This window comes from Zalophus californianus, chromosome 8 (genome assembly GCF_009762305.2).
Source record: "Zalophus californianus isolate mZalCal1 chromosome 8, mZalCal1.pri.v2, whole genome shotgun sequence".
Taxonomy (NCBI): Eukaryota; Metazoa; Chordata; class Mammalia; order Carnivora; family Otariidae; genus Zalophus; species Zalophus californianus.
The window spans coordinates 119,128,028-119,151,123 of record NC_045602.1 but is presented as its reverse complement, the minus strand read 5'-3'; the positions used below and the strand labels follow the sequence as shown (position 1 = coordinate 119,151,123).

Below are 23,096 nucleotides of genomic sequence, written 5' to 3'. Positions count from 1 at the left end.
GGTCAGGCCTACCTGGGTAATCTCCCTTTTGATCAACTCAAAGCAACCTTAGTAATTATATCCACAAAATCCCTTTTGCTATATAATGTAACATACTCACATAATATCTCATCATATTCACAGGTTCTACCTACACACAAGGGGAGGACATCATACAGGGACAAGAGTCCCTGGGGGTCATCTTAGAATTCAGCCTAACACAGTGGCCTTTTTTCCTATAACCTTAATAAACTCACTCAGTAGATCTAGTAGATTTTTTAAAAAAGATTCCTCAGGGTTTCTACATATATGATCATGTCATCTGCAAATACATACAGTATTACTTCTCCTTTCCAATTCTTATGTACTTTAATTCTTTTTCTTGTTATATTTCCCTGTACAGGACTCCATGTTAAATACAAGTGGTGAGAGCAGACATCCTTGCTTTGTCCTCCATTCAGGGGAAAACCAGTCAACAATACTGTATAGTATAATCTTAACTCTAGGCTTCCAGTAGAGCTCTGTCTCAGGTTGAGAAAGTTCTCTTCTATTCAGAGTTTGCTGAAAGTCATGAATGAATGTTGAATTTTATGTCAACTGTTTTTTCTGTATCTAATGAGATATTTTTCTTTTTTTAGTTAGTAGTGTGAAAATTAATAAAGGGAAACCTCACTAAAGTGGGAAGCTAGAAAAAGGAGCCATACCACCCAGTAGCAATTACATGAAGGACTGTCCATTACAGACCACAATAGAAAAGAATCAATTATAGGCCCCACCAGAAAAGATGTGCACGGAATCTCCTGCCAAGAAATCCACTGCAACTCAGCCAGTGAGAAACCTTGGTCAGTCATTCTCATCCTGAACTCTTGCTTTTCTCCTATGGATTTCTACTCAGAACGACCCCTCCCAACTTCCTCCTCATTCTCCATAAAATGATGTTCCTCTCCTTCATTTGCTGGATTTGCCGATAGTTTTGCCATAGCTTGCATGTCCCCAATTGGAATTCTTTGCTATTCTCGAGTAAACCCATTTTTGCTGATAAAATAAGTTTTATTTTTAAGGTTAGTAGTAGTCTGCAAGGTGTGAGTAATAAAAACATGGTGCCTTAAAGATTTTGGATTTTAAGGGATAACCATACTGACATTCAGAAAAGGAGTACAAGGACCACCAATCACTGAATATTAGATCTGGCCGAAATCCTACATTACCACCCTACAAAGACATGTTCATCTCCAAACTGTATTCTATGAAACCTTTTAAATATGTAACTCCTGATTTTCAAAATCAGTCTACTTCAGAAAATCTTAAACAACTTAACTGTTTTTCCTGAATTAATTTTTTTAAAGATTATATTTATTTATTTGACACACAGAGAGAGAGCACAAGTAGGGGGAGCAGGCAGTGGGAGAGGGAGAAGCAGGCTTCCCACTGAGCAGGGAGCACGACGCAGGGCTTGATCCCAGGACCCTGGAATCATGACCTGAGCCGAAGGCAGATGCTTAACAACTGAGCTACCCAGGCGCCCCTTCCTAATTTTACTTTATTATTTATTTTTTTTTCCCTAAATTAATTTTAAAGGTCAATAGTTCTCCTTCATTCTCTCTCAAGCATATATATGTTGACCCTTGAACAATGCAGGGGTTGGGGTGCTGATTCCTCTCCATGCAGTTAAAAATCCAAGTGTAACTTTTGAGTCTCCAAAAATTTAACTACTAATAGCCTATTGTTGAAGAGAAGTCTTACCAATAATATAGTTGATTACCACATATTTTGTATATTAGATATATTATGTATTGTAAAGCTAGAGAAAATAAAATGTTATTCAGAAAATCATAAGGTAGAGAAAATACATTTACAATACTGTACTGCATTTCTTAAAAAAAAAATCCACATATAAGTCGACCCATGTAGTTTAAAACCCTGTTGTTCAAGAGTCAACTGTATTTATGTTAAAAACAACTTTCATGGGGAAGGAGCCAAATTAAAATCCTGTAAAATCAAAGAATGGTTCAATCAAGTTTATACTTCTTTTGTCTTTCTTATTATTTGTTACAAATCAATCTTCCCACATTTATGAAATGATCCTATACCCTACCACCACACATTGCCACTTTCCAGTAAGGATAAAAAAGTAACATGAGGAATATATGTTAAGGAAAAATAGAAGAAGATAGCAGGAGGGGAAAAATGAAGGGGGGGAAATCGGAGGGGGAGACCAACCATGAGAGACGATGGACTCTGAAAAACAAACTGAGGGTTCTAGAGGGGAGGGGGGTGGGGGGATGGGTTAGCCTGGTGATGGGTATTAAGAGGGCACGTTCTGCGTGGAGCACGGGGTGTTATGCACAAACAATGAATCCTGGAACACTACATCCAAAACTAATGATGTAATGTATGGTGATTAACATAACAATAAAAATTAAAAAAAAAAAGTAACATGAGGAAAAAACAAAAATAAAGACATAACATCTACTCATATGGCAAGAAAAATAGTGTCAAAGTAAAATGCTCCCTTCCTGTGGTGGCTGCTGTGTGCCTCACTCATTGTGTCTAGTCACACACTGGGCTAGTGTCCAAAGTGCTACCATTTGTATAGAGAAGACTTGTTTAAGTCAAATGTTGCGTGATTAAAGATGCGGAACGTATAGCTACTGTTGTACCCCTCCTTTTTTTAAGGTTTTGAGAGCGAGTGAGTGTGTGCATGAGCGGAAGGGAGGGGCAGAGGGAGAGGGAGAAGCAAACTCCCTGCTGAACATGGAGCCCAACTTGGGGCTCGATCCCAGGACCCCAAGATCATGACCTGAGCTGAAAGGCAGACATTTAACCGACTGAGCCACTCAGGCGCCCCATTACTGTTATACCTTTAGTGGATATTACGGGTACCAAATAAAAACCTAGGCCCGAGAAGGAATGGGTGAGAGACCCAAGCATGGTACCAGAATGGCCAAATCAAGGAAAACAACAGAGGCTGTCTTAGAATGACCTATTTGTTGCAAGCTGAAAAAAAGAAAATTGTGAGAATTTGATTTTAAAAAATTAAGATACTAATGAATCAGTACTGCTATCACTGCTCTCTAGGTTACAATTAAAAGGTTGATTAAAGGCATGATTCTATAATTACCCCTACTGCACGACAAATTTGCAGAGCTGTATCAACAAAGTTACTTACCCGCTGTGAGGAATTAAGATTGTCTGTGTGATTAGGGAAAAGCTCAAGTGTCAGGGATGGCTGTTTCAGAATTCCAGGCATAAGATCCATATTTGAATCACTATCTTGGTCCGAGATGTTACTTTCCAATGAATCGGCTACAGGGTAAAGAAAAAAATCAATTATATTTACTACTTCTTTAGAGAAGTCTTTGAACTAATTATGATAATAGTCTAACCTAAGTCACTTAAGAGAAGCACTGCCTCTAGACAAAAGGTTGGTAAACTTTTTCTGTAAAGGGTCAGTAAATATTTTAGGCTTTGCTGGCTATGTAGGTCTCTACTGCATATTCTTTTTTGTACTTTATTTACAACGCTAAAAATGTAGAAAGTATACTTGGTGGTCTGATTTTGGCCTGTGCACCACAGCGTGCCAGCTCCTGTGCTACAGGATAACTGAGGTAAGATCAGAAAATATTTTGACTTTTCAGATGAAGAATATAAGCCATCTGTATTCTCTGAATTTTTATTCTGATAACATATTCAATCATGTAGCATGGTACCAAGTGGCACTGGGGCATGCCAAAGCTACAGAGGACCTAGTCTCGGTGACTAAGAAGTGATTTGGTTGGAGACAAACACACAAAGAGTCAGAAAAAACAAACACAAAGACAAATCTCAAGACACAGGAGGAGGTTAAGTCAGAGCAGGAGCACAGTCAGAACACAGAACGTTTCATGACAAGAGGTGAAGACCCAACTGTGGCAACTAAAGTACAAGGACAAGGCTCTAGCTCTGTTGGTGCAAACAGGCTAGGCTACAGACGAAGCAGGGACTCAACTCACAGAGGGCAAATGGGGCCTGGCTTCTGGAATTAGGGTAGTAGATCACAGCCTTGACATGAAGGCAAACAGCTGCTAGGGATACTGACCTAGACCATGGAAGGCCCCTCCTGCCAGGGACACAACTGGCCTGAGAATGTAAGACATGGGTAGGGGGCCTAGTGTGGGAAATCAAGGGTCCCAGTACAAAGGTCAGGAGGCTGCCAGAGCAAGGGCACGAGAAAAGTCATTAGCCTAGAGATGAGACCATGGCAGTGTGATGTATAGCAGCCCATCCTACAGATGGTCTCAATGAAGAAAGTGAAATTTTCTACCTACTGCCTGGTCAGGCACAAAGAAATGGACTTAATTTGCAAGAAGCAAAGGTTCTAGGCCAGATAAGACTATGGGTTCAGACTGAAAAGTAATAATCACTCCTGATTCTTTGGAAGAACAGGCTTAATTCGCCACCTTTTCTAGGCTGTGAAGTTTCTCCTACTTGAGGTCAGAAGATCAGCCAGATGCTATCTTCCAATTGTAGAGAGTCTTCCAATGGTAGGATTCTCTGGGGTTTGACATAAGGCTCTCACATGGAAACAGGCAAGTAGGTGGGGGTTCATTCATAAATAGAGAAAAAAATGAATAAACTGGAAAACAAGACTTCTATGTACTGATTAATTAAAGAAAAACAAAAAACAGGTTGAAGTGGGTCCCCTTCTCTACTTAAAGATTATTATGAGAGGTTCAGTCTACCTGTCTTTAACTGTGTCCTTAAGAAAGTTAAGAAGAGGGCGCCTGGGTGGCTCAGTTGGTTAAGCGACTGCCTTCGGCTCAGGTCATGATCCTGGAGTCCCGGGATCGAGTCCCGCATCGGGCTCCCTGCTCGGCAGGGAGTCTGCTTCTCCCTCTGACCCTCCCCCCTCTCATGTGCTCTCTCTCTCTCTCTCTCTCTCTCTCATTCTTTCTCTCAAATAAATAAATAAAATCTTTAAAAAAAAAAAAAGAAAGTTAAGAAGAGCTAACATCCTATACCTCTGCATAATCTAAATGCTATCATGCCTTAGAAGTTAAACAATGACTTAGATGACTTCAGAATCTCTCCCAATGCAAAAATACTGCACAAACCAGTGAATACAAAAAATAGATTTTAAAACACCACCATACAAAAAATGCTCTTACTTAAGGACTCGACAGGAGAAGGAACTACAAAAGCTATTTCCGTAAGGGCATCGGCATAATACAGCACCTTCTTCTGTCCATTGAAAATGCTAGCCCCAACGTCTTCAGAGGAAATCATTTCATCTAGGAATGAGAAACACTCCATTACTGCTCCAAAAAAGTGGGAAAATCAGTTTCATCCTGCTTCATGAAATTTTAACTGGTTAATAAAATGGTAATCAACAGAAGGCACGTTTCCAGCAAGAACCAATGAGTGCATAAGAAGAATAAACCATAAATGTTCATCAAATGTCTTTACACTAACTTTAAATGATAAAATCTTAATTTCACAGTTTCTGAAACTGCTCTAAATTAGGCCACTTCTGATTAGCAGAGACTTGAACTCATCTGTATGAGGCAGATTATGAAAACAGTTTTTTGGGAAGAGGTAATAATCCAAAGGAAGACGACCACCGCAGACCTCGGAAAGGAGTCAGGGCAGGTATCTGTGTGTTTCATACTCTTGCTTTCAAGGCATTTCTGTCCCTGGTGTCTTTCTACTTCTCCTCAGCTCTGCTTCTGCTCTACTTTCCTCAATGGTCAGTGACAGAACATAAAATGTACAGGCATTCTGAGTAATAGTATCTGCTCTAAGCCAGCAAGAATGAATTAACAAAAATAACATTCCTGAGAGCTAGTATAATTCTCAATTAAAACGAACATAATGCCTTACCAATAATACATAAAAGACCAAAAACCTGACAAAAAACTGGGATGAGGAAATGAACAAGTAGTTCTCAGGAGAGAAATAAAAATATGAAAAAATGCTGAAACTCAATCATTTCTCAGCTAACAGATTGGAAGATACTTAATGTGGGTGAGGATGTGGCAAACAGAAGTTTAGACCAGAGGTTAACAAACTTTCTCTGTAAAGGATCAGACAGTAAATAAGGCTTTGTAGGCCAAAAGGTCTCTGCCACAGCGACTCAAGTATGACAGCACTGCTGCATGAAAGCCATAATAAACAATACATAAACAGGTGTGGCCGAGTTCCAATAAAACTTCATTTGCAAAAACAGGATGCGCTATAGTTTGCCAACTCCTGGTTTAGACAGTGGGAAGGCACACTGCGTCTACTGTAGTAGACACTTTGCTCACTGCCCCAACACCCACTCTGCCGCAGGTGTGACCCGTGTGGGACTGACCCTTCATACCAACGGGACCTCGTCTATAGCTCTCTACCGGGTCATTCCATCTCTCTTGCCACGGCAACAGGTCTGGAGTGGACAAATCACTGCGTATCTCAGGACCTGGATGTAGGGAGGTTCTGAGACCCAGCTAATCTCTCCTCTTCAGGCTACGGTTGGTATGTGAATGTAAAGCCTGGTACGGCCTTTTTGTACTATGAGAGAAGCCAGGCTAGGGGGACAAAGTCAATATATGAACAGCAGAGCTAAAGGAAAATTGCAGAGCAAGAGAATGGGGTGCTGATCAAATGACAACAAAAATGTATACTAACCTCTGGAATTTTCATTTACATCGGACAATAAATGACCTTTAAAATATAAGCCAGTTTGGGTCAAGTTTTCTGTTACTGCAACCATAAGCATCCAATGATATTTTTATCTAATTGAAAAATGTGCATATCCTTTATAAATTTACTTATAGGAATTAAATATACTCAAGCATATATTAAAGGATATGTGGAAATTAAAATTAGAGTATATCCCCAAATACTTCGATTCAATCTTGACTGAAATTAGAAAAAATGACAGGTCACAAGTCACCATGGTATTCAGTGGGAAACCCCGAGAGAGTACAATCTTGCTGACAGAGCAACTCTGATAATTCAAAGCACTGGATACAGGTATCACCCACTTCAGAGATAGTATTAACTCTTCAGTGACTTCAGGAGCCCTCAGAACAAAGAGCATTAGCCAGGTGGTGCAAAGGTCTTAAGTTTAAATTTATACTTGCTCTGGTATTTATTATCCTGATTATAGTTCCTCAAGAAGATTTGTAGATATAGGCATGAATCTCTCCAAGACAGCTGTTTACTACAAAGGTTTCTATATGATATCCCAAGAATGTGGGGCACCCGGGTGGCTCAGTTGTTAAGCATCTGCCTTCGGCTCAGGTCATGATCCCAGGGTCCTGAGATCGAGCCCTGCGTCGGGCTCCCTGCTCAGTGGGAGGCCTGCTTCTCCCTTTCCCACCACCCCTGCTTGTGTTCCCTCTCTCGCTATCAAATAAATAAAATCTTAAAAAAAAATCCCAAGAATGTAACCTTTAATTATAGCCACAAAGTCTATAAAACACACCTGTTAATAGAAAACTGTATTGGACAAAATATACGTTAGCAAACGTATTAGCAAGTAAATCTCATTATAATACTCTTATAGAAAATAGAATTTGTTTACTCATAATATAAAAGGGAACTTATTAGCCTTATGTTATTTAAGCCATGAATTTTATATTAACTAACTTTATCTATCTGTCTATAATTTTTTCCCCCATTTATACAGAAGACATCTGAAAGAATATACAAACTAGTGTTAAGTGGGCTCTTCTAAGGACTCAAATTAGGGGAAGAAAACTTTTCTTTAATATACCTCTGGTTTGTTTGTTTCTTTGTAAAATAAGACTACAAACTTATAGTAAAGAGGGAGAAATCAAGAACAACAAAACAAGAAAAAACAATGACCATTATGAGTTTTACCTTGTTCAGGTCCTTCACCATCATCGCAACTGTTAATAGACCAACTGGTGGAAACATGCCCCGTCCAACCAGGGTGTCTGCCCACATCTACTGACCAGCCAAGAGAAAGCAAAAATTCTAGGAAATGTGGCTGAACATTTCTGGAAGATTCCACATTCTTTAAAATCTGAAATACATACCAATCATCAGCTATAATGAAGGAAACAAAAGAGCATATCAAAATAAATCTCCATAAAAATCAGTTAGCTTTGAAGTATCTGACAAATTAAGTCTAAGCTCAGAATAAACTTAGGAATACATCCCTATAGTTAAAAATGATGCTTCTAGTTAGATTTGGGTTCAAATCCTGGCTGGGCCTTGGGAAAGTTTCTTAACCTCACTGTTTCAGTATCTTCAACTCTAAAGTAGGGATACTAATGATGTTTGTGAAGATTAAGCGAGATAATGCAAGTAAAACCTTTAGCTTCCCCTCTAGCAAAACAATTACTAAACTAGACATATTTACTAAAAGTAAATTAAAACTGCTACGTCCCTGTCTTCACAGACTTTACTGTCTGGTTAGTGAGGTACTTTACACAGGTATGTGATTATTTTATTACACATCATGACAAAGGATATAAAAGTACAAATCTATTAAAAATTCAGTAAAGATTAGGTATAATAAGCGAGAAAACATCCTCCTCTTAGTCCAAAGAAGAGAATGCAGCCATTCCAGAAAAAAATAAAGTGACCAGAAGGTTCTCCCCTCTTAACTAAATACCAGATTTAATACCTAGGCTTGGGCCTCGAAAAGTCCCTAAAACCATGGTTTTCATGGGGGTGATTTCCCCTCTAGGGACCAACTGGAATGTCTGAAGACATTTTTGTCATCACAACTTGTGGGGTACTACTGGTATCTAGTGAGTAGAGGCCAAAGATGCTGCTAAATGTCCTATTTATAGGACAGCTCCCATAACAAAGAATTATCTAGCCTAAAATAGCAATAGTACTGCTGTTGAAAAACCTATGCTAAGGGAAGGAAAATGAGAAATCCTCTACAAATTGTAAATGAAAAGGGGGGAATGTATCAAGATCACCAAGGGAATATTTTTGTTGAACATTTCATTAAACTTTTTATTCAATAATAATTATAAAACATTTAACTTTCATTTAATTTTGCATTAAATGTTATTTCCGTTGTGAGAATAAATGACTAAAATATTAATTGATTTATCTGATCTATAGTTCTTAATCTAAGATCATTCAACTTATAATTTAATATCTGTAGTAGAATATTAAAAGTATGCAGTAAAGGGCGCCTGGGTGGCTCAGATGGTTAAGCGTCTGCCTTCAGCTCAGGTCATGATCCCAGGGTCCTGGGATCGGGTCCCGCATCGGGCTCCCTGCTCAGAGGGGATCCTGCTTCTCCCTCTGCCTTTCTCTCTCTCTCTGTCTGTTTCTCATGAATAAATAAATAAAATCTTAAAAAAAAAAAAAGTATGCAGTATGAATGACATCTATAAAACACATAAACAAATCATACAACACGAAAGCAAAGAGTATAAGGATCACCTGACAGTGAACACAGCAACAGATATCACTGTTGATAGCACCCAAAGTCAGCATACAGAGATTTGAGGCATTCTTGAATTCAGAGAGGGGTGAGCTGACATTGATTCTATAGGATCAGGGAAACATAAATCTGCCACCTGGGCAATTTCTTAAACATGAGATTTTCTTAGACCACTGTAGACCTTCTACACAGCATCAGCAGAAGTAGGATCCTGGAATCACTATTTTTAAAACTCTCCAATTGACAGTGACAGAGTTGGTCCACAAGTCACAGATGTGGTTCATCAATGCTAATCTATGTCAAGACCATACAGAGGACTGATCAAATCAAAATATGGGGTGTTCCCTCTATTACCTGTCAATCCACTGGGCGAAAATTGCCAGGCCATCATGTCTTAAACACTTCTCGTTAGAAGTACACCTATGTAGTTCACCCACAGCCCTTCACAGTCCTATAAGCGTCAGGAACCTGATTGACAGCCACTTCCAGTTTTCTTTCAATTAAAATTTTTATTCAGAAGTGGAAGTTTTAAATAAACAATTTCTGAAAAGTTAGTCAAGACACAATAGATGAGTCAAATTCAACCTGCAGGCCACTGGCTGGCAGCTAGAAATTAATCTAAAGCTACCCTGCAGCTAGGGAAGGTGCAGCTCAGACATTCTATAGGAGGCTGCAAAGACTGCAATGCTCTAATCACTCAGTTCCTAGAAAGCTAAGGAAACTGAATTAATTTAAGAGCTACCTCAACAGTTTGTGTCTTCTTTCACAGTAAGGAGAAAAATGGCCCTATTATTGTCATACGAACCATGCATGAGACTTCTTCCAAACAAATCCTCAACTCCTGCAATCAACCCCATTCTGAGGTTCTTTCAAAAACCTGGACTCCACTAGTCTCACCTCCAGCTATCATAAGCCCACATTCTCCCAAGCTCCAAAGTATCCTGGACTCCAGTGAATTTTGTGAAGATGGAATTCTTTCTTACCTTCAGGGCCATTACACATGCTACAACTTTGTTAGTAACAACCTGCTTCTACCTTTTTACCTACTCCCAGTGTAACCACAGGTATCAGCTAAAATGTCTTTTTCTACTAACCTTCTCAAAACAAGATTAGGTTTTCCTGTTGATGGCTACTATAACATGCTTCTAATTAGCACACTTTACTACGGTTGCTTAGTCATCTGTCTTTCCCTTTAGACAGTAGTTCTGGGACTCAGATACCTTGTAGATCTGATCTGATCTCAGATACCTTGCAGTTCACCACTGTAACCCTGGCACCTGATAGTGAACACTTAATAAATATTTATTGAATCAATAGCATGAGATGAGAAGAACTTTCTCATAAATCAATCTCATTTTCTAGCAGTTCACCAATTATTTGAAATAGTGCTTCTAATAGAAATAAACATTTTGTGACTTTGATAGATTTTTTAAGGTATGATCAATTTGATTAGCTAACAGTATTATAAGGGTTACAGTAAAATTCCAAGATCACGTAGTCATAGTGCCCTACACATCTAATACTGTATTTGATAAATCTTCCTTTGGTCCTTTCCTAGTCAAAAGTTGGTAACTGCCTGCCTATTGGATGTTTCAACTATTCATTCCCAACAGACACTTCAAATCTCTTGTCATTTACTCTCAGTTTTCCATTATCCCTCATCTTATATTTTTCTTCAACCTTCTACTCTCTTTAAGACATGCACCAACTTAAGTCTTCTTTAACTTAAGTTTTATTAAGTCTTCCACTTCTGTCTTTTATATTATTTCAGGGTGTTCTTTTCCCCGCCGTATGCTATGCATGCCTCAAGTGAAATTACTGGCTTGTAAAATTACCTGGAAGGTGAGCTCCTCGAGAGGAAAGACTGTTACTCACTTCTATACCCAGGCACGGTGAGCCACACAGAAGATGTTCAGTAAATATCTGTTGCTATTTTTCATCTTTTTAAGCAATCGAGCCTAGCTTTAGCTTTTTGTGGTTAACCTTTTATATTTCAGTTTCTTTTGTCCTATCAACCTGAATTCTTCAAGGGGAAGAAAGACACACTATGGCTCCTCTCTAAATCACCTTCTTTTGAGCGTCAAAAGACTTAGGACTCTGGGCATCACAATTTTCATTAATTTCATTCTGAACTGGTTCACAATTCTTTAAGCATCAAGTATAACCTCCCTCCTACTATGCAAAAACAAAAGCCAAGTAAAACTTTTTAACATTTACAGCATAAAAAATTATCCCCAAAATTCAGAAATCTTACCTCCTGGTTTGTTTTCTGACCTGGTTTCATATAGAAAATAAAAACTGTGTCAAAGGGACGACATGGCAAGAGATCCAGATACCCAATGTCATCAAAAAATCCAGGTATCGTGGAGTCAAGTGCAATAAGGTGAGGAGGTAGGCGACTATTTGCAGGCTCCTACCACCAAAGGAAGAAAGGAGAAATTATCATCTCTTTTCACTATTCTAATTATAAAAGCAATACTTGCTCATGGTTTAATATTAAGTAAAAAAATTATTAAGTGGCAGGAATAAGCACAACCATTATCCTGAACTAGAAAAGCTATTTAACATTCTTGTATACTTCCTTTCGATTGCTTTTTTTGTCAAAGACAATGGAGACCATACCATGTATATAATTTTGGATCCTATTTTCTCTGTAATGTATCACGCTTTCTAGAAAAAAATAAAAAATTTCATGGGGGGAGCCTGGGTGACTCAGTCGGTTAAGTAGCCGAGTCGATTTTGGCTCTGGTCATCTCAGGATTGTGAGATTGAGCCCCACATTGGGCTCCATGCTGGAGCCTGCTTGAGATTCTTTCTCTCCCTCTCCCTATGCCCCTCCCCCCACTTGTGCGAGCTCAGAGTAATGTTCATACTCTCCATCACCAACTCACTTTTCTACAACACAGAACATTTTCGATGTGCTGAAACCCAAAACCAGCAATGTTGGCCCTGCTTCCCTAAAAAGTTAACCTCTGGCCTTTAACCAAGTAGCTGCTAGGGAGTGAGGGCAGGGGACAACTTGTGCAATGAGCAACTTCTTGCCTAGCACATGTCAGTTGTGCTTTTCAAAACAAAGAGGCCTTAGTACAAACCCCAAATCCACCTCGGGCAAGCTATTTCACATTTCTGAGCCTGTTTCCACATCTGTAAAACAGGAATAGTATCACTTTCTTTGTAAAATTGTTTTAAGGATAATGGAATTAAGAATAATGGTAATAGGAGTGCCTGGGTGGGTCAGTCGGTTAAGCGTCTGCCTTCAGCTCAGGTCATAATCTCAGGGTCCTGGGATCAAGCCCCATATCGGGCTCCCTGCTCAGTGAGGAGTCTGCTTCTTCCTCTCCTTCTGTACCTCCCATTTTAAACATTTTTTGTGCTTTTTCAAATAAATAAAATCTTAAAAAAAAAAAGAATAATGGCAATATCTGGGCCCTGGCTGGTTCAGTCAGTAGAGTGTGTGACACTTGATCTCAGGGTTGTGAGTTCAAGCCCCATGCTGGGTGAGGAGCCTACTTAAAAAAAAAAAAAAAAAAAAAAATGGCAATATTTACCTTCCAGGTTGGCTGGCTGTGCACTAAATACTGCATGAAGCATCTCACACAGTTGCACACAGCCACAGTGAGGTGGGTACTTTTATTGTCTCCATTTCAGATGAGGAGCTAAGACTTGGAGACATCAGGCAACTGCCCAAGATCACACAGCTGGCAAGCACTGGTGCCAAAACATAAACCCAGCCAGTCTGATCTTAGAACCTGCACAACGTAAGAAGTTCTCTGCTCACAAATACCTGTTACTTTTTAAAAGTTGCACTAAAGAGCAGAGGCCACTGTAGCTTGTACCTTCAGTCATAAATGTTGATAGAAGATTTTCAATATTCTTGTTCTAATTATATGTAGATTTCATTTACACATGTGATGTGGGCCCTACAGTACTCAGGGAATTTCAGAGCTAGGTGTATTACCAAAGCAGCCCCCTCAGACAGGCAGATCATCCCCTCAATCCAGAAGGATTCATGGGACAAACGGTATTGGACTTGTAGAGTAAAAACTACAGCACCACAGAATTTCATCTACTTGCAATGCAGGGTAAGATTTATTTATTTAATTCCTTCTGTCCTCAAAAATGTTTTAGCTATTATCAACTCCATGTTAATTTATGAATATATTTACTCATAGGAAAATTACCTTCAATGCTTCTAAGGACAAAAATCCAAAGTGGGAAAGGAAGAGGCGTGCTGTTTGGAATTCCTGGGCAGGAGGTGGAGGCTTACAATCCGTAACTGGATCAGGAAAACTTCTCTTTTGCAGATCTTCCTCACTTTGATGTTCAAGGTGTACTTCATAAGCAATCTGCTGGGTCATGCCATTCCTTAATTTTTCATGTCTCTCTTCTAACTGAAATAAACCAAATATTTAATTATTTTGGAATTATCATAAAAGTACTAGGATTAATCTTAAATCAAGAATAAAAAAAAGCTTTAAGCAACTAAGGAAATGCAGATAATTTTCACTGATCAACACCGAGTTTCAATTCAACAGAGAATGCAACTAAGCAAACATGTTTCAAGGTTAAAACAAATACCCAAAAAACTCCCCTATAGCCTCAACAATGATGTCCTTCATCTCCTTGCTGTAAATGAAACCATTCTGTCTCTGCTTCCCCTCAAATGGGCAAGAAAGGGGGCAGAGTTGTTGCTTTCACCCCCCCTCCCTCACCACTGTCCACCCTCACCCTACAGCCCCTCATGTTGAAAGTCCTCATCCATATGGATTACTCCACTAGATTCAGAGACTCTCTCTGACCGCCTGCTTCCCTTCTGATCAATCCTAGCTTAAACTCCACTCTCTGGGGTGAGCGATGATCCTTCCAATAGCCTGGCTTGTATTTCTATAACCTCCTCAACCTTCACAGCTTTGGCCATCTACGAGCACACTCTGTACCTCAGATAAGCGGTACTTTAAAGAGCTACAATGGTGAGATTCCCTTCTCCAACCACAAGCCCCCTCCTGCAGCTCTCCCACACCTTCACTCCCCAGCTGTGCTTTCCCAGCACTGTGAGTATTCAATCCCTCCTCGTGTTGTCCCAGGCCAGTAGTATCCTGGCTTTATCTATTTCCCAACCAAGCCTAACCCCCCAAATCTAACATCTTAGTACCCTCTTCTAAACATATAAATGGCCATTTTTTTTTATTCTTCCATATTCTTACCCCTATCAATCTCCACACCACTCAAATTTTTTTACTTAATGCCTCCGGATCCCAAGGACTTTTGAAGAAGTAAGCACAGTAAGTTAAATAATTTCACTATAGACAATTCTATTTAACCTGGGCTGGGCTGCCTGGCAATTTTATGAGCTATCTTTTATTCCCTATTTCACTGCTAAGAACTAAAATTTAATATTTACATGAGCTCCCTCCTTTCCACCTTCAAATGTCTCTGAACCTCCACCTGTTCTCTCCTTCTCTCCTGTCTTGCCAGAAATATGGTTTTTCTAGACACCATCACTCAGACTCTTGACCGTACTGCCTCTAGGGCTTTATTTGATTACTTATCATTTTCCTAGCCCATCTTACAGTATTAGCAGACACAGGCCCTTTTTCCACTGCTTCCTTCCTTTCAGCCTCTAAGCATGTTCATATTCCTCACAACTGTGAGTTAAAAAAAAGAGAGAGAGAAAGAAAGAAAAAAGAAAAGTAAAAACTAGCTTTGCCCTGCCTTAGCTAGGCCATTTCCTCATGCTATTATCCACTCTCTTAAAAAAAATTTTTTTTTAAAGATTTTTATTTATTTACTTGACAGAGAGAGACACAGCGAGAGAGGGAACACAGCAGGGGGAGTGGGAGAGGGAGAAGCAGGCTTCCCGCGGAGCAGGGAGCCCGATGTGGGGCTTGACCCCAGGACCCCGGGATCACGACCTGAGCCGAAGGCAGACGCTGAACGACTGAGCCACCCAGCCGCCCCTTATCCACTCTCTTAAATGCTAACTGTGTAGTTCATGTTCAGTGCCTCTCATTAACCACTCACCCTTCAGCACCTTACACTCCTGTCCCTGATTTTAACACTCTCTTGGACCTGCTCTCAAAGGTCACCCACACGTTCATGCCAAAATCCAGGGGCCTCTACTTAGTGCTCCTTCTCTCCGATCTCTGACTGGTGTAAGCAGCCTCCATTCCTGTCCTATTCTCTCACGCCCTGACGTACTTCTGCCCCCTACTTCTTAAACTTCTTCTCTCTTGATCTAAGATACCAATTACTTAATCTAATTATCTAAATTAATCTAAAACCAAATACATTTTTCCCATCTTCCCAAACATGTCCTCTTCCTAAATAATCCATATTTCTGTAAATAGCACTGATATCTCCTTGTCACTCAACTTCAGAATCTAAGTTCTTCAGTTTTTCTTCCTTCTCTCATCAATCGAAGACTGCTTGGGTTTACCTCTACAGCACATTCCATGTGTTTCAGCTTCCACTATCAGCCAGGTAGTCCTTCCTTTTCCCTGCCTTGATGGTCATCAAAATCTCTGAATTGGTCTCCCTTCTCCAGATATCCTCCACCATTCTGATCATGTCCCCATCCTGCTGAAACCTACCATGGACCAGCCCAGGCACCTCTCTAGGAGGGGTCCAGGTCCTTTCAATCAGCCACAAATACTTCTTACTACATGGTAACCTGGATGAGAGAGATCTAGGTCATCTTATGAACCACCTCCAATAACATCAAAAAAAAGCAGTAGTCTCGACCATGGCAGTTGTTCAAGAATGTTTAATCATTCCCTTAACAACAGCTGACAATAACTTATCTTACTTCTTCAGTGACAATTTCATGCAAATCTGGAATGCTCAGATCTGCTTTCACAAAAGGAATCTTATCCACCTCTTCAGGAAATGGTCGATGTTTGACAGTATATTTAAATCCAACATCATTTTTAGGAACTGGACGAGGTTCAGGTACAAAAAGCTGTTAAAATAAAACAAATCATGTTATGTGAATTACATTTGGTGCCATCTGTAATGACAGGTACTTCCCTGGTCTCTTAGATGCCTGTTTCCCTAGGATTACATAACACTGGAACTCAGTAAGAATCTGCAAATACCACTGCTAACACTAAAGGTAAACAGCCTGTGTACCAGTGTATTCCTTTTTTATAAACATGTTCATCATTTTGCAGATTTTGTGACTTACGGGTTGGATACCTCTAACAGCCCCAGGCCAGAATCTCCCATATTAAGTGGTAAACCAACAGATAAGGCAGTTTAGAACTTAAGGCTCAAACTTCCCTCTTCTCCAAGGGTTCTCAAATCATCCCATATAACAAAGTACAAGTTTAGGTCCCCGGGGCCTCTCTAGACAGGGAGTTCAACTGAATACCAAATCTACATCCTCATGGCTCCAAATCCCTGCTTTGATACACTTTTAACTGTGCGGCTTCTGTTTTTGCATCTGAAAAGTGGAAATAATCCATCACAAGGATGTTGTAATGATTAAATAAAAACGTATAAGGCACATACTAAAGCATCAACAAATTTTAGTTCCTTTCCTGATCTCCTTCCTCCTGTCTTTAATGCTAATTTAGTGGCTTACAGTGCTGACAGAATGTGATCTGCATGATGCCACCAAGCAAAAACAGGGGTGTGCTCCTCACAGGGTAAAAACACATCTCATCTAAAAGAGACAGCCAGGATGTTAAGTGATTTTAGACACATGCTCCAATTTTGTGGCTGTCTCTCTTAAATGCTGGTGACATTTTATGAAGTCATGTTTTAAAGAATTTTTAGTAACATAAGTAAAAGCTTGTAATGTAATAAGTGAAAAAACGGTATACAAAAAGGACTCAAATTCTATTTAATATTATCGTGTACAGAAAGGAAAAAAGGCTGTAAAGAAATCCACTGAAGTACTTAGTGACTACCTCTGGAAAGTCAGAGTACAGATGATTTAAAATTTCTTCATTATCTGAATTTTCCAACCTTCTCCCACAAGTAAATTTTATTCACAAAAGTACAACATTACAAAGAAAATAAACTAAGCCATCCCAAATAAGATTTCATTAAATTATACAGCATCTTAAAAAAATTATAGGGCATATTACCAATTATACAGGAATAAATTATGTAAAAACAATGTGAAACTAAGTCCTGTTGCCAGAGAGACTGAGAGTCTGGCCAAATTTTTTTCATATATGGCGCATACCTGAGTTTTATTATATTTAACACAACATAAAAAAATGAGGCCACGGCTCAGAACAGTAGTTCTTGATCATAAGTGGATTCAGAATCACCTGAAAAGCTTTTTGAAAATACATCTGTCATGAAGATTCTTTAAAGAGTAATTTAGTGGATGTGGGATTTATGGGCTCCTAAGATGATTCTGATGTGAACCAACAGACTGAACCCTGGATCAAAAATATTTATCAATGAATTTTGCTGGGATGTTATTTAACCTTTAAATCATAACACACACGCACACTCGAATGCACGCACTCACTCACTCCTAGTCACTTCCCTATAATTTCTAATAGATACCTTCTGATTTGCTTTTGCTCCTCTGGGTAAAAGGCAAAGTTGTTGTGCCCAAGCAAGTCTTCCAGACATTCCCCGGACCAGCACAGTGACAGAGGGGAAAAAATCATCTAGAATAAAATATTGGTGTAAAAAATTTTTATTTCAGACAACAGTGATTTAAAATACACCTGTTATCAACTGTAGAGCCTCTAATAATCCAAGCCCCAGCACAGTGTTTGAAAGCCACAGTGTTCTTGTCCATGTGCCACCTCTGCGGTTTCTGCCATATCCATATACCGTAAGTACAATTATCTTACTTTGTATCAACCACTTTTTTAAACTTAAATCTATTTTAGAAGGAAATTGTGTATCTTTAAGTGGAAAACTGTGAATTTTGGTGTTCTGATAATGTATTTTTTAAATACATGTTTAACAATACATAAAATAATGTTCACCAATATACTAACACCATCTCATGCCTCCAGTGGTACACATACACATTTTTGGCAAACCCTGTCCTAGCCAATATTCTTAGTACAGAAAGACAGACCGGTGTCTGCAGTGCTGCTGTTGCATTCCCCCACGCCTTGTGTACTGCTATCCACCACAGGCAGTCACTGTTCCATCCCAGGGGAAGTTCAGGGGCAGGGAATTGGGGAGGCAGGGAGGAACTCAAGATGGACTTCCTGAGTGACCCAGATCCTCCTTCTTATTCCCTCCTTTGTCCTGGTGTGGGAGTTAAACTTTTTCAAACTTTTCTTTCTCACTTCTTCTATTAACTATTACAATCAACTATTAAAGTGTCCTTGTATATCTATAAAATCCCAACTGTCTATACTTTTAGTACACTTCCAATACAGTGAAATTACTTGGAATAAGAGTAGGGAAGTCCTAAAAAATCTGGAAGAGGGCTGACACTTGCCCCTCAGGCCAGGAAACCCAAAGGGAACATGGAGATTTTAGACTCCTTAGCAGGTGGCCTGGGAGTAGAAGGCTGGAGGAATCATGAATAATAGGCACAAGCCAGGGAAGAAAGTGAAGCAAGCCCTAGGTCTGGGACAGAGAAGAAAGAAGCGCATGCAGGGAAGAGTTGGAACTAGCACTTCTGGACCTGGGCAATGATTAAAGGCCACATCTTTTATATTAAAGTCACTGTATCTTACCACTACACAATGGAAACCTGTCATGGTATTCATTCATCTGTGAACTACAGAGAAATGTCTCTTTTTCGTTTTATGGATTCATGAGATTCTACTCATACAGTCTCAACAGAATTTGCATGGGACTGTAAGACCCTGTTCACCTTTGTAAAGGTAACAAGTCTTTCATACTGAGAAAATCCTATGGGGCAGGGACAACAGAAAAGGACAGTATGAGGCTCAGAAAATTTGGACACCAGTCCCAGTTATACCATGTACTTCTCGAGTAACCCTGACCAAGTCACATACCCTCTCTGAGCCTCCATTTCTTCACCTGTAAATGAAGGAACAGTGGGTGATTCCCTGGACCCTCTCTGCCCATAGGTTCTGTAACCTTCACTTTCCCGGAAATAAGGGTCTCTCTGAGAACATGCTTCCTTTACATATTGGCTGATTCCAACTGCCATCAGAAAAAAAATATACTCTGAGTAGCCTGCGTGCAGTGGTAATCATATACCTTGAGATGGCTTATAATTGGAGGGAAGTTGAGGAGGGAAGGAGTGTATGCTGTGTCAATGGAAAATCATTAAAGGGTTTTCAGGAGGGCACTGGCATGGTCAGATCCATACCTGAGGAAGAGTATAATGGTGGCAGCAAGTAGGATTGGGGTAAGGGATAAGACATTTTGGAACCAGAGGAGGGGGGATCAGACCATGTAGGAAGCAACCACAATAATCTCAGTAAGAAATAATAAGGCCCTACATTTGGATGTATTGGGAGGGATGCAGAGGAAAAAAAGATGCAAGAGTCACTGGGTAAGCAGAAACTTGGACACCAGTTATGGAAGGGAGAAACAGGAAGGAGCAGGCCAAGATGACTCCTCAAATTTCCTGCCTGTTTGGGTGGCACAGGTAACAGAAATACAACAACATGGAGTGAGGGCCAGAGGAGGAGAAGGGCAGGATCCGAAGTTCAAGAAGAGTAATAATAATTTTTATACATAGTACAGAAGAGAAAATACCCCACTAAAGTAAACTTTTTATAGAACTAAAGAGCTCCTTTCTGAGATTTCTTTGTATGTATTTCAGATACATACAAAGAGCTCTAAGAGATTCTATTTAATATGTGTATTCATTTTCTGACCCTCTAATTTTTCAGTTACTACTATCACACAGCCAGAAGACCTTCTGACAAACGCAAAATTGTGTGCATTTGCAGTCTTTTCCTTCCCTGATCCTGTAAACAGCCTGCGAGTACTGATGAACACATTGATTTAGCAGTGGAGAAGGCCCAAAGTGCTGAAACTTACTCTGTTCATTTCCAAGAGGTTGCTCCAGCATTGCCAGGATGACACTGTTATCCAAGACAAAGTACCGGAAACTATGTTTGTTTATGGTTGGCAGCCTGGAGTATTTAATCAAAGTGGTCTCATTCACCAGACTACAAGGAGAGGCAGGACCACTGGGTGAAGGAAATGCGCCAAGCAACTGCATAATACTATGGAGAATGCAAAAGATAACAGTTAATCCCCAAAGCAAAATCTTAAGTTTACCTCATGCATCAATGTGTTCTTCTGCTCTTTGAATTTTAATTGACCACAGCCATGCTTCCTCTTTGCAAGTCAGATTTACTCCCTGTGGTGGACATTGTGGTTGTGTGGTCTAGAATCCTGCCTCCAAGACTGAAAACTCCAGTCTCCCAGATGCAAAGAGATGGTGGCCCACAGCTTTCAACTGCATCCCTCTCTAGAACCTGCTCTCAGCCAAGAAGCAGCACCTCACCCCAAATCTCCGCTTTGTCCTGGGACAGCCCACAGCCAGTGAAAGGGTGATATGGGCGTATCAAGTCCCATCCCGGCCTCAAAGCTCTTTGTTGCACCTGCCCCAGTTTAGTGCTTCCCTCTGCTCAGTCCTGCCTCCTTCACGCCCACAGAGCGGCTGATCCTAAGAGCACCTTCCAATTAACTTCTTGCAAGGAAATTTTTCTCAGAGCCTGCTATCCAGAGAACCCAACTAACCACACTTCTAAACTGTGGAGCTCCCAAAGATATATTTAAAAAAATATGTTATGTGCTCCAGGTGTCAGGATTATACTAGCTAAAGCATTCTAGACCCAGCAAAGGACCCAAAGACCAGCCAAACCTCAATATTTCAGATGAGGAAATTCAGGCCCAGATGTGGTAAGTCATTTTTAAGCAACCAGGAATCAGGGCTTGCTGCCTTCTCACTGTGTGGTCCTGAGTAGACATTATCCTCATTTTTACAGATAAGACTGGAGGCACTAATAGTACACCTTACAGAACTATTGTAATTACTAAATAAGAATATTTTTAAAAAACGCTTTGTAAACCAGAATTCAACTGAACAAAACTTTAACATTCAGAAATGTTTATGTCCATAGAGATTTCTGCATACATTCAATTAACAATAATAACTGGCACTTATCATGAGGCACTGGTCCACTTTACACACGTTCTTTTATTTAGCTATCAAAACAACCCTATGAGGTAAGTACCATTATTATTCCCATTTTATAATGAAGAAACTGAAACACAGAGAGAAAGTATCTTGTAATGATTATACCTTGTAGTCCTAATATCACCTGACCCTTCATATGCATCTCATTTGGAGTCTGACGTACTACCAGTGTACCATGAGGCCTTCCCCATATACACTTCATTTGGAAAACTAATACTCCCCAACACATTTTTGTCATCTCAATCCTTAGTTTGAGTGGCCTCTCCCTTTCTCCTTTCCTAATGCCTGAACGCAAATACCTCTGATAATGGAAGGCAACACTGCTCAAGAGATGTTTTCCATCCAAAATGTTCTCTCCTCTTAGGAGAAGGATGGTCTAAAAATTTCAAAGACCAGGAGAATCTGATGGTGAGTTCAAGCCTCTAAGGATTTGTGGAAAACAGGTGAAATACCAGCAGACCAGAAATAGGAAAATGTGACTTCAGTTTTCTAATACAGGACAGAGACAGATGTCACAAAGTATATGGACCATGTGAGTTTGTCATGTTCCACACAAGATTCAAAAACAATATCAAATGGGCTGCTGGCAAGGAAATAGGTTACTAAGATCAAATCACACCAGCCTAACCATATTTTCTCTTCTGATAGTGACTAGACTGAAAAGGCAGAAAATGGTCTCTGAAATCAAGACATAAAAGTATTTGACAGTGTATGGTGATAACCTTGGAGACAACATTGAAAAATCCCTGTCAACCTGAATGGAAATCTCTGATGGTGTGCTTTGTGAATCTATCTCTGTTCAATATTTTCACCAGTGTCTTTGATTAGGACCCACACATAGCAGGCTCATTAAATCTGTGGTTGACCAAAAGTTGACCTGCAGAGTTAATATGTCAGAGAACGAGTTGGGATCCAAATAATGAGGTAAATCTTACATAAAGAGATCTCAAGTTTAAATGTAGAGTTCTGTACATCCAAATACCCCCAAACAAGTTAAGTACACGATGAGAAAAACAGACAAAAGATAAATGTGTGAAAAGACTCTAATTTTAGTTGACTTTATGCAAATCATCAAGTTCTCAAAAACCCAATGCAGTCTCAAAGTACATTTTAATGAAAATATAATATCCTACAGAGCGTAAAGATCATCCAACTCACCTAGAATATTGTACTCAGTACCTTTAAGAGGTACATACGTAGTCAAACCCACACTGCTGAGAGAAAAATGACCAGGATGATAAAAGTACTTGAATCTCTGTCATACAACAAATAGCTTAAAGTACTGGCAGAAACAAATCACTATCTTCAGACATCATTACTGCCTAGAAAGAGGACTCCACTATCAAGAGTTAGAATTAGAACCAGTAGGTGAAAGTTAAAGTGGGAGAGATTTCAGTTCAATGTAAACATCAAATTTTTAACAATAAAAATGAAATGGGAACCCCGGGGGTTAGAGTATCCCAAAATTAGAAACTAAATAACTTGGTATACGTGTCTTACAGGGGGCTTTCGTAGAAGGGCTGCTGAAAGGTGTTCCAAGAGTCCTAATTCTGAATTTGTATTAGCACATGAAGGAGAAAACACCCAACCAGCCAATCTGCA

General features: G+C 39.7%; 1 protein-coding gene across 7 annotated transcripts in view; it reads right to left on the bottom strand.

The window, feature by feature from the left end:
- The window catches only part of RALGAPB (Ral GTPase activating protein non-catalytic subunit beta), an 83,092-nt gene that overhangs the window by 10,410 nt on the left and 49,586 nt on the right, over nucleotides 1-23,096 (bottom strand). For all 7 annotated transcript variants that reach the window (XM_027621186.2, XM_027621188.2, XM_027621189.2 and 4 more), the window contains 8 exons: nucleotides 20,327-20,514; nucleotides 17,900-18,006; nucleotides 16,182-16,334; nucleotides 13,558-13,767; nucleotides 11,631-11,789; nucleotides 7,825-7,990; nucleotides 5,127-5,249; nucleotides 3,149-3,285 (listed from right to left, as the gene is read on the bottom strand). In XM_027621186.2, the coding sequence (XP_027476987.1) occupies nucleotides 3,149-3,285; nucleotides 5,127-5,249; nucleotides 7,825-7,990; nucleotides 11,631-11,789; nucleotides 13,558-13,767; nucleotides 16,182-16,334; nucleotides 17,900-18,006; nucleotides 20,327-20,514 (1,243 nt within the window). The remainder of the gene's footprint in view (nucleotides 1-3,148; nucleotides 3,286-5,126; nucleotides 5,250-7,824; nucleotides 7,991-11,630; nucleotides 11,790-13,557; nucleotides 13,768-16,181; nucleotides 16,335-17,899; nucleotides 18,007-20,326; nucleotides 20,515-23,096) is intronic.